We start from the raw sequence: 12,301 nt of genomic DNA, 5'->3' as shown, positions 1-12,301 counted from the left end.
GGAAGCTTGATAATTTAAGGAATCCTTTAATTATGTAAATTAAGAAGATCATTTCTGCTAGGAGCTTTGTTGTCATGTTTATGGCTAGCGTAACTTTTCTCTAGAAATTTCTCCTGATAAGATGTCAAGGGCATCACTCACCTTAAGTTTTCAGCTGAAAATATTATTCTTGAAAGCCTTATTTTTGCTTGATTTGTATAATTTGATACTAGACTGATGGTAGGCCTATTGTACAGGCTACCAATAGTTGCTCCTTGTGATCGACAGCGGGTCATGTCTCTGTGGTCCATGGTTTGTGGTGGCAATGCTCCTGTGGAGTATCATTTAGAGTTTGCAAAAGTGCGCTCTTTAAGCCCTCATGATTTTGTTGAGAGGCTGGCAAAAGAGCTGCTGGTGAAAGGGGTGGTTGCAGGTATAAATCTGTTGTCTTTTGTTTTGACATGCATCTTTTATACTGAGTTTTTGATGCTCTTTAAGCTATTTGAAATTTTCAACTCTGCACTCCTTGCACGTACAATGTCTTACTTGGGAGGGTCATGTGGGCTCTTGAATGATTGAGATTTGCAAGCTCTTTGGAAGAGAGTAGTTTACAGGGGAGACTTTTTTTCAAATTATGAGGCAGTGCAGCAGAAGGGAAAGAGAGGAAAGGAATTTTGAGTTGACATGCTTAAATTTCTGAGGGTTTTAAATTGGTTGTTTAGTCATGGAGATTTGAAACACATGTTTTTTCTTGAATATTGTCCGTTGGTACAGCCACATTGATTGGTTAGCTTATGGCAGGTGCAAATTATAGATTTGGTTACAAGGCTGCTGGCGATGCCTCAGATCTTGTACAGCTCTGTGGCAAATTTGGATTGGAAGTGTTTATAGTGGATCCGGTTATGGATGAAACGATGAAGCTTCATGGAGATGTTGAGTTGGAGACAAACAGTCGAGAAATGGGTCAGGTGTCTTCAACACGGGTTCGGAAAGCTCTAGGTATTGGTGATATGAGGCGTGTAGCTGAGTTGCTTGGGCGAGAGCATCGACTTGTATTGACCGTCGATACCTCTGCAGTAAATAGCACTGTAGTACATGCTCATACGTCAAATGCTCTGAATCAAATGCCTATGGATGGGTTATATAGTGCGAAGATTTGTTGGAGTCATTCTGGGAGCAATGAAATAGATTTGATGACTGGACTAGTGAGAATTGAGAATCAGCATGTGGTGGTCAATCTTAATGAAGGAAGCTTTCCAACAGATTTGACTGGACAGAGGTTATTGTGTTTGGACTTGCAGAGACGCGTTTCTGATTGAGAGCTTCGGCCTTGCCGCTATGGCCTTCGTGTACTGAAGTTCAGGTATCATTTTATAGTTACTAGCATCACTCACGTATCCCACAATTCTGTTATTTAGCTACATTCCCAATTAGCCCTTGATGGAGAGAATGCTCTCTCGCATTCGATAAAAGAATCTGATCTCCAATGTGGGGGCCGTTGCTAGCTCTTCTGTTTGCAAGGCAGTTTCAAAGGTTGAGGTGTGATGCCTATATTTTTTAAAGGCTAAAGAAGGTTCTTGTAAGGTTACTCAAACCCAAGGCTGTACATTGGTCTTGTAAGAGCTGTACAAAATGTGCTGTTTTTTAAAAGGGCTTATAGAAGTTAAATGCCCTTAAACAGAGTGTGAATGCCTGACAGTGGAACAATGGCTTGATTGTGGTGCAAAAATGCACCAATTTTCTCTTATTTGTTTACGTATTTGGATGAACCCTTGTAAGGAATACTCCACCAAGGGCTTTCCCAGCATGTGGTGCTGCGAATGTGTGTTCTATCCTGAATAAAATGGAAACCTGTAGTTTTTCTGTTCAAATGTGAGTGATTGAGCATCAATGCAGGCTACTTTGCTAGGCTTTGCTAGGAAGACCGGAGGATCACATTGTGGAAATTTCAGGAGGCTGTGAACAAAAGCATAAGCAAATAGATAAACAAGGCCAAAGGGTTACGAAGCTTTATCCTCTTCCTGTTTTGAGAAGCCCGGCATCACCTTTCAAGAGGCTACTTGAGAGAAAGTAAAAGAGGCTCTGCAGCTTTCATGATTGTTGTCAACTTTGGAGTTGAAAGCATACTTGCTTGCCCATAAAATGACTCACTAAAGAACTTTTGCAGCTGCATTTAACCCATATTTTATAGTGTTGCCCATCAAGGCTTTAGCAATGCAAATTTGAAGTGGATCATTGGCGATGTTTCTGTTTGTTGGCACTCTGTTTCAAGAGGAAGGGAGTGTTGATGCTGAGGTCTTTTGAGCCCGTGCAAAAAGGGCATGCTCTCCCGTGTAAAGGGCGGAAAGAAATAGGAAGAGGTCCCTCTCTCTCTAGCACCCATTGGAAGGCAGTGCCAGTCTGTAGAGGCAGACAGCTTGTTTTGAAGAATGGAAGGTTGGTAGCATTGTTCGCAAGAAACCTTAATATTCCCCTAGGTTTTGTGGGAACCCTTCAAGATTTTGTTGGGTTTATTGCTAAAATGTGTGAACATCTGGTGCCCTGCAAGACAAGCTTGAAATGTAGCCAAGATTTTGGAATTTCAAGTAATGAAAAATACAGTGAGAGCATAAAGAGATGCTTCTAAGCCGGCACAAATTTACAACGTGCCACTTGCCACGTCACAAGAGGTATTCCAACTTATGATGTCTACTTTCATTAAGATGCATCCCTCTTTCGTGTATAACATATTGCTTGAAAGGTAGTCCAAAGTGAGGTCTTGATCAATTTTCGGATCGCTTGAGATGAGAAACAAGGTTGCATTCCAATCATGTATTTGCTAGGCTTCTCATACCGTACCGGTATTTAGTACTTTATGTACCAGTTTTTTGTACATGCACAAAAATACATACATGCGTGTATGCATGCATGTTTCTGTGACTGTCTATAAATGTATATGTGAATGTATGTATGTATGTAAAGTATACACATGTATGTATGCATGTATACATGCCTTAAGATTTACGCAAGCATGCATATGTAGACATGTATGCCTATTTGCATTCAATACCCAACAAATTTTTCGATTTGGTACTGATTACCCATTTTGCACTATGTTTTTTCTATCATACTTATTGTACCTATCCACCTTGATAAGAAAGGAATGCTAACACTTTGACTTTGCAATATCTTGTTTGCCAACACTAAGAGCAACCTCTCACCATAATATGATACAAAAGCTGAGGGCTCTTTGTCAGGATATAGCCCTCAAGGTACCCCCTTTGTTAAGTGCACACAATATTCCGCTATACAATTAGAATGTTCAAGGTCTATTTTTATAGAAATGGCACCAAGTGCTATCCCCAATTCGTTTTTATTTGAGAATTTCAAAAAGTAGTTCATTTGAAAGTGAATACTAAAAGGTTCTTCACGTCGTTTTCAATTAAAATTATAAACCGATAAAAAATTGAACAACCCTAAGAAAAGGGAATAGATGGATAAGAATTTGGAAAGTTGAGAACCTAAGGCGGTTGAAATATGAAAAGTCTTTCATGATTATGTGAAGGGTATTTAATAGCCAATAAGGTATAATTAGTGCACTTCTCTTGAGTCCATGCATACAAGAAATAATGCCAAATGAGCTCAGAAGAGAAATGCGTTTGGTGTAATGCCTAACCTTACCTCCACTTCGTAGCTATGCAAAAGTTTTCTAATTTTTGCAAATGCTATTACTTGCCCACTACCCTCTCTCATGTGGAATAGTCTTGCATGTTCGGAAGATCTTTCCAAGATTTGCTTGGCTGTCAAATTTGTGAATGACGCGTGAGTTCATAGTCTCATTTTTGGTGATTTATTGCAACATGTGGTTCACTATGTTGTAAGTCTCATGGACTCAATTTTTATAACAAAAACGTGGAGGAGCTAGCTTGTAAAGTTATTGTTGCATTCTATTTTAGATGCAAAATTTTGACATGTACGTTCTTAGCAATTAAAATTTGTTTGTTTTGTAGCATCTACAAACACTTCAAGCATCTACAAACATGTTTGTGAGAACTGCATATTGGCTAAAATGTAGCATGCTTCATGTCCCAAAGATTGTTTAGCTAGAGTACCCGCAACCTACAATTTGGGTAGAGAGATGTATGTGCTGCTATGCATACCCTCTCTTTTGGCAAGTATCTTTGTCATTTCCATTGATGGTTGTTCTATGCATGAATGGGTTTATCCATTGAAAAAGAAGTACAAGATTCTTTGGAAGCTTCTGAGCTTCCAAATATATTGTGTATAAATGAAAATTTATGTTTCTTTGTTAAGATGCCAATTGATTATGAAGCATCCTTGAACCAAACTTATAAGAGCCCATAAAAATTGGAAAATAAAAAAAGGAGGATGAAAGTAGACAACCCCCACACTTATGTACTCATGTGCACACTCTGTGACACAGATTTGGTGGACGCTATATTGAGATGTGCACAATTCACTAATGACTTCGGTATTTTCTCAATTTACTAATGACTTTGGTGTTTTCTCAACATAATATATGAGACACAAGTGGTTGGAAATATGATGTACATATCCTCAAGTTCTTTACAATTCCAATCAATAAGGTTGCTTTTTCTATCGAAACATATAATCCCACACAATCACATAATCACATAATCATTCTATCTTTTGTACGAATTCTTTCTGAAGTTTATAAATGAACTTTTTTAATGAAGGAGAGCCCAAGTTTGGGTATAACTTACCATCAAAGTATAGGTAATTAAACAAAAGAATTCATTGGATATGTCATGCACCATGCAAGTATATAATATCACAATATTTAATATAGACTCGACATCCTCCAACCAATGGTGTGTAAGATTGCATTCCATTATCAAGCAATTTTCTTGTAATTTTTTTTTTGTTATTCTTAATTTTTGAACCATGTAAGGAGATAGATGTCAAGATCCTTGCTCAAAGAAAATGAGGGCTTTCTCATTTCTAAAGTTTTTTCCCCCTGCCCTTTACGGCTTTGCGAATTCATCATGAGTGTGTGCACAAACGACAAAGTCAATGGTTATTTGAGGCTTCTATATTTGCTGAGGTTTCAATAGATCTTACACTATTTTGTTATCCGCTTTAAGCACATATATTCATGTTAAATATTTCTCTTTTTAGAAGCCAAGATCAAAGCTCTTTTATGATTATCCTCATTACTCCGAAAATACCAAAGTACAAGTGGAGGAGCTATCAAAATTGAAGCCACTTGGCCCTTCCTGAAGTAACCAAAGCATCATGGTCAATGAATTTCCATTGTTTGTTATTATGCAATAATCCTTGGGTGGATAAATATTGTATATCTCACCCTCGACTGACTTCATAATATGAATGAAGTGGCATTTTCATGAAATTTATGAAGTGACTTAGTCAACAATTCGCTATTCATTTGTTGCCTAGTTTTTGATGCAATGATCTTTGAGTAAGATAAGTATATAAGGGTAGTAAACCTTGCAAAGGGCCAACAAGATGGGGAGCCCCACCTAGACACGCTAGTCTTCTTTCCGTGCACCATGCATCGTGGAGCACAAGAGTAGGATTCCCAAGGGCACACTATGACACTCATGAAGTTGGAGTTGTGATTATGTGGGGTTAGGGATGAGGATAGCAAGTTGGCCACCTATGATGGATGGGCGACAAGACATGAGCAGACCTATGCCTCACCTTTTCTCTATCTGTGAAATTTTTTCAAAAGATATATTGAATGAAAAATATCAAAAGCAAGGACAACGAAAATGCACTCTCAAACCCCTACCAACAAGAAGGTGGAGCACTCAACCATCGCATAGCATTTTGCAAGATTATATTCCTTTCTACAAAGTCCAAAATCAATGTTAAAACAAAGTGTAAGGGAACCACTATGTACAAATACTTTGAGCTTTGGTATCGATCTTGTATCTGTATTAAGGCCACGTTTTCATAAGTTCCTTTAGCGTTTAAGGAAAATGAGAGATAAGTAAACCTTGCTAGACAAAGAAGTCTTATTTGCCCTAGGATATCACGAGGACAAAGTCAGAACATCGCCTTGTTTCATCATGGTAAATTTTGTTGGGCCTATTATGAACCACACTTATCTTATATTAAACAACAACTTCAAAGTTTAATTGACAACTAAACACAACAGAGACCCTTGCGCACAAGAGACAACACCCCCTACTTTCATGAGGTTAGAAAGGTTTGATATAAACAAAGGCTAAAATACTCTTAAACACATGCACAAAACTTACACTCATGAAATACACATATAGGTACAGGAGAAATAGATATTGTCTAAAGCAACAAACCATGTCAAGTGAGAACAAACTTTGTGACCATAGCGGTGGAAAAACACCATGCTTGCAAAAGCAAAAGTTGCAAGCAAGAGGCTAGAATGAAAAACTAGAAGTTGAAGCAATGATCTCACAAGACATAGGTTCTAGACCAAGAAAGTAGGCATGCTTGCCTATTGAGCTTCCTTAGGTTTTGTGCAACCATGACTAGGGCAATTACCAAAAAAATTCCTAAGTCTAGTTTCACACCAATACGACCCTAACCCTAGAATCTATCACCCCTTGACAATTATTTGCATGTTCACAAAAACCCGTAGTTTAGTGTAATTTTAACCAGCTAAAATTGCAAAATCTTGGCTGTTTAGAGCTTGCCTTGAAGAAAACTGGTAGAATCTTACAAATTTTGAGTGTAAAAACTAGTAAATCCTTCAAATTTTGACCTAAAAATTGGGAGAGTTTGAAGTATGACCTTTTTATGTGTGGTTATACTTTTTCCTTGGGGGCAAGTCTTGCTACAACCAATCTGCTGCATGCACATTGAGAAAATCACTAGCCAAAGAAGCCAAGAAATTCCCCAAAGAGTTGGTCTAATGGTATGGCTTTGGCCTCTTGTGGGTTCAAATCCCCCGTTGGGACACACTCTAGAAAGACACCTTGTGCTCACCTGGTGTTCACGTTGCTAGGGCTCTTTCCCTTGGACACTCAAGTGCATCCTCCTCTTGGGGTGGGTCACCCAAGGAGGAGGTTCCTAGCTGGTTGCTACGAGCTGTCTCCATCGTTTCCATCACGTGGTGCATCAATTATGTGGCCATGGTGATGCCTACGCGACCCTTGCACGACCATGTAACATGGCGAATATTTGGAAGGGATAAGCACCTCCCCCTATGGGCCCTCTGGTGTGTCAAAAAAAAAAAAGCCAAGAAAACTTTTGGCAATGCAAATGGCACATGGCATCTTTGTAATTGGTTGTTACTAATTCTTTGAAGGCTAAAAACCATGTTTTTGTCTAATTAACTGCCCTTTGTTTTTGCTTCACTCACTTGATATGTGTAACGGTTGGTTAGGTCACTACGTATAGACATTCTCCATCATGATTTCTTGATGACATATCACCTCCTATCCAAAATTTCCAAAAAAGCACCATGCACACAACGGTTAGAAAGCGAAGCTTTAGATCCGCCTCAATGTACCTTGAAAGACCTCTCTACCAAACTCCACTTCCTTTTCATGACAATATGCATAATAATGTGCACTATTACCACTTTATTGGACTTAATTGACAAAATCACCAAGAAGATCAACCATGCAAACAAATGTTGACAGTCAAGTTTAATCTATCATAGACTTTAGGTAGGCATTCGTCCAACTAGCTGGCCTGCAAGGTGGATACAATACAATTACAGACTTTCCTTGCTGCTCTAGATGGTTTCAAAGATCAAATGACTAAATTAACTGAGTACCTGCAGAAGGGAAATCAGCCAATGACCATTTTTTGCGCCATTTGATCTATATATGCGGAAGTGTGTAAAGAGAGACTGGTTTTCTTCCTCTTGAAATCCAGTTGTCCAAACCTACAGAAAACACTGTCCTCAAAGATATACAACCTCCTCAATTTAATGGTGAAGAAGGGATAGAAACAAAGATCCCAACTGTACTTTCGTAAAAAAATGGCAAGACCTTTATAGGTTAAAAAATACTCCACTTGAGTATCAACCACTTGAGGTTAGTTTGTCATTAGGGTCAAAAGCCCATAAATAGTGGACGAGTCTCAAGAAATCAAGAAAAATTTCAGGGGATTGGATTCAATTCAAGAACATCGTCTACCCTTGCTGCCAATCAACAAAGCGTTCCCAATTCCCAAGCAAAGAACAAAGTAAAGGATTCTTCCAACAATTTAAGGTTATGATCGTGTTTGATCATGAAAGCATTAAATCAAATAGAATTAAAAGGTCGTAAGGCCAGATGGACTGAACTCTTACAAGAGTTTGATTATGAGCTTAGGTATCGGAAAGACAAACATAATGTAGTAGCAGATTCTTTTAGTAGGATGCCTATGATGAATAAATCGAGTTTTACTTGACTCAATAGTAATTTTCTTGAATCATTAAGAGGGAATGTCAGGTTGATCCTGCATATTCCAACATATGGAAAATCATCTAGAAAGGGGATCCCGAATAAGAGTCTTATAATGAGAATGAAGCATCGAAGGATGCTTTAGAAGGATTCAAGTAGAATAATTTTTTTCATAGATGATGGCTATTTACTATACAAAGGTAGAGTATGTGTCCTAAAAGATGAAAAGGTTAGGCTCTAGATACTCTATGAGTATCATGATAGTCCAAGTGCGGGACACCCAGGTATAAACAAGACTTATAGTCTTGTTAGAAGACAATTTTATTGGTATGGAATGTATAAGGACGTCCTAGAATATGTAGTTAAGTGTAGTAAATGCCAGATTAATAAGGCTAAAAGGCTTAAGATGGGAGGATTACTCCATCCATTAAACATTCCTTCAAGGAAACGGGAGAGTATCTTCGTGGATTTTATGATTGGATTATCTAGAACACAAAGGGAGCACGACTCTGTCTGGGTAATAGTTGATAATTAACCAAAATGGCTAAGTTTATTTCATCTTAATCTGATGTTAAAACTCTTCAATTGGCTAGATTATTTTTAGAAAATCTCTATCAACTATATGGTTTAATACCAACAGACATTGTGTCAGATAGAGATAAAAAGTTTAAAAGCCATTTTTGGAGAGCTGTGTTTCAAAGGTTAGACACTAAACTAAGCATGAACACAACTGAGCATCCTCAAACTGATGGTCAGACTGAAAGGGTTAATCAAATCTTAGAGGAGATGCTACGAGCATATGTAAGTAAACGACAAACTATTTGGAAGGAGTATTTACTTGTAGTAGAGTTTGCATACAATAGTGCCAAGCACTCTTCCACTGGATACATTCCATTCATGTTTATGTATGAGTTTCAAACTAGAGCTCCTTATGCAATAGGATTGCAGAAGGAAAGAGTTCAAGTAGTTAAATACTTCTTACAAGATATAAATGAAATACTTAAACTTGCTAAAGACAATATTAAAAGGGCTCAAGATAGAGCAAGGACATATACTAATTTGCATAGAAAGCCTCTTCCCTTTGAGGAAGGGGAACAAGTCTATTTAAAAGTGCCTGAAAAGTTTGAAACCATGAAGATGGGACCATGTCCAAAATTATCACCAAGGTATTGTGGACCTTTCACAAAGTTGGAGATATGGCTTACAAACTCCAATTACCAGAGACAAGTGACATGCATCCGGTATTCCACGTTAGTAGACTCAAAAAGAAGTTATACACCTAGATTAATCCAAGATAAGCCCAGATTCACCCTTGAAGGAAAGTGCAAGGTATAGACCTATGGTAGTCACACACAAGACAATATAACCATCAGCTCCATCATGCATAGTATTGACTAAATACCACGACATCCCCACTAAGGTCGTCAGTGCCCAATAGTGGGTGTAGAACTAGGTACTAACATATGCTCCCCAACACAACACACACCACACGCACACACACATGAGCATACATCAACACAAAGTTCAGCGTGCTGAGTTTCTGTCATGACTCCGGAGATCAAGGGCAGACTCGGTCATAATCAAAAAAATTAGCACAAAAATGAGGTAGTTGATAGGGCATACGCACTACAAAAGATAGAAAGAATTAACACAATATCAACTGTTCGTAACTCAGACGAAAACTTCATATTAATCTAATAATCTTATTCAAGATGATTAGATAGTGAAACTCATAAATACTCAAATCTCTTCTACTTGAGCCAGAAAAAATACGAAACACTAGAGAAGAAAGAACTAAAAATACAATTTATAAAGAGTGTTTAGTTAAGTAGAAAGATTGCGCTGAAGAGAGTTCAACATGGGAGCGGGTAAGCAATCTCCAAAAAAGGTTCCCTAACTTTAGGATTGTATCTTCCAAAGAAATTTTAGAGGACGAAGTTTTTTCTTAAGGGGGAAGGTATCGTATGGCTAGCGCATGCATAACACTTGCTCTGGGAGCTAGGGGCATGGTGGGCCGTGGGAACCACGTCTCAATATAAATAAGGGCCAAGAGGCGAAGTGTCTAGAGGGGGGAAATGCACGAGGCGGCGAAACGGGGGGGGGGGGGGGGGAGCTCCGAGTGTGTGTAACTTGCTGCAGCATTGCTGGACATAGCCTTCTTCTAACATACATGCATGTTTGTGTATTTGTGTGTGCGTATAAATAACAACCAAAGCGTAAAGTATTTGAATATTGGGACGGTATTTATCTGACAGTATGAGAAGACTGATAAAATTGAGAGTATCCAAGATTGTTTCTTTGAAGAGGAATTTCTCAGAACTAGAAGGAATGTGAGACATTTTACTACCCTTGTAATCAAGAGACCAATACTGAACAAGTGTACTCCAGAGAAGCCCAAAATGAGTGAAGTGTTAGCGGCATTACCTTCTTGATCAAATGCACAACCCTTGTGGCTTGATGATCAAAAGCAGCAGGAGCGGCTCACGCATCCAACTCCAGCTTCCATGTTTCATCTGTTTGCAGCAATTTAAATTTATGTCCCGACACCAGCCCATTCCACAAGACCTCATCATGAATGAACTCTTGCCGTGCCTCTCCAAGAAAGCCACACTCTATGTAGATGTCAACTAGTGCACTGGTAAGGGCCCGTTCTAACCCCTTCACGACGGTCTCACTATGTATGATTTGTCCTTTCCGAATGGCTTCAATGCAGGCACAAGCTTTCAGACCGCATGCATAGGCTATGTGATCTCGTTTGGTGAGACTCCAGCACACTCCATCTGCTCGAAAAAGAGGAGCGCGTCCTCAGCATGTTCATACTTTAAGTGGCGTGCAATCAATGCTGTCCACGAAACCACATCAGTAGCTTGAAGGTTTAGTAAACATATGCTGTGCTTCAGCAAACAAGCCATTTTTTGCATACATATCGACCAGAGCGTTGTCCAAAACAAGATCCTTTTCCAACCATCCTCTCTTTTCGATCTGATCATGAACATCGCAACCCATTTCTCGTGCCCCTGCACATGCACAAGCTTTTAGAATGCATGTTAACGTTATGGAAGTTGGAGGAATGCTCAAAACAAAACAAAGCCTTTCTTCCTTGTTCATGGTCTACATATGCAGCAATAAGTGTATTCCACAAAACAGCATTTTGTCTGCCGCATCTGTCAAACGTCTTTTGTGCCTCTTTGAGGAGGCCCCATTTTGCATACATATAAACCAAGGTGTCTTTCAAACTGGCACAACTCTGCAGTAAGGCAACATACGCCGCCAGTTCAAACAGCTGTACGCATTCCTGTTGCAGCATGTCATACAGCTCCAAAGCATGCCTAAGCTCACCGCATTTAATGTAAGCACAAAGAAGAAAACTCCATGAATAATCAGTCTGAGAGGCTTGTCCATCAACTACTACCTGGGCCTTCTTCAAGCAATGAACATCAGCTAACATTGGCAGTAGGTACTTTGTGAGTGAGCTTTGAGTCTCCAGTCCATTTCAGTGCAGGTATGCATGCATCCGTAATGCATTGCCTTGGTTCTTCTCTCTTGTACACCTGATGATGATGTGGGAGATTCTCTCGACAGAACCCTGGCTTGTCATGATTGACTTTCTTTGGTGGTTCTCCAATACGGAGGACCCACTCCTCACCTTTGATGACCATGGTGGTCCTGAGGTTTGCGTTTAGTGGAGAGACGTGCTTTTCCTTAGCATGCACCACTGCAGCATGTCTTCTCCTCTTCTACAGACCCACCTTTCGACGAAACATGGAGGACCTGTGTTCCTCTTGAGTCTTCAACCAGGAGAAACTTCTTCAACTTGGGGCTTTTTCTCTGCTACGAGGGCAGAGTACTCCTGCACCGGCGCTACATGAAAGAAAGTGGTGCCCAATGAAGCATCTCATCCTTCCCCTGCAAACAAAACTCCGATTTCAAGAATGGGAGCAAGATCTAGCTGAATGAGGGAT

At 39.4% G+C, this 12,301-nt stretch overlaps 2 protein-coding genes across 11 annotated transcripts in view; one reads left to right on the top strand and one right to left on the bottom strand.

Moving 5' to 3' along the window:
• LOC147455446 (FAD synthetase 1, chloroplastic-like) overlaps positions 1–1,786 on the top strand; it is a 52,138-nt gene extending 50,352 nt beyond the window's left edge. For both annotated transcript variants that reach the window (XM_086514235.1, XM_086514234.1), the window contains exons 5-6: positions 237–412; positions 781–1,786. In XM_086514235.1, coding sequence (XP_086370361.1) covers positions 237–412; positions 781–1,298 — 694 coding nt within the window. In that variant the 3' untranslated portion in view covers positions 1,299–1,786. The remainder of the gene's footprint in view (positions 1–236; positions 413–780) is intronic.
• A 5,850-nt stretch (positions 1,787–7,636) lies between these two features.
• Positions 7,637–12,301, bottom strand: part of LOC147455445 (uncharacterized) — a 30,740-nt gene continuing 26,075 nt past the window's right edge. Inside the window, exons 2-4 of one of the 9 annotated variants that reach the window (XR_015188371.1) lie at positions 11,752–12,245; positions 10,764–11,356; positions 7,637–7,837 (exon numbers count right to left, since the gene is read on the bottom strand). Coding sequence is in view for 3 of the 9 variants with exons in the window: in XM_086514231.1 (XP_086370357.1) it covers positions 11,081–11,181; positions 11,263–11,356; positions 11,749–11,787 (234 nt within the window). In the remaining 6 variants the exon portion in view is untranslated. Of the gene's footprint in view, positions 7,838–10,486; positions 11,357–11,748; positions 12,246–12,301 lie in introns of those variants that run through there. The other 8 variants (XR_015188373.1, XR_015188372.1, XM_086514231.1 and 5 more) reach the window with 8 other exon arrangements.

The sequence above is a fragment of the Adiantum capillus-veneris genome, chromosome 6 (genome assembly GCF_014529385.1).
Source record: "Adiantum capillus-veneris isolate H3 chromosome 6, ASM1452938v2, whole genome shotgun sequence".
Taxonomy (NCBI): Eukaryota; Viridiplantae; Streptophyta; class Polypodiopsida; order Polypodiales; family Pteridaceae; genus Adiantum; species Adiantum capillus-veneris.
This window is presented reverse-complemented; position numbering and strand designations above follow the sequence as displayed.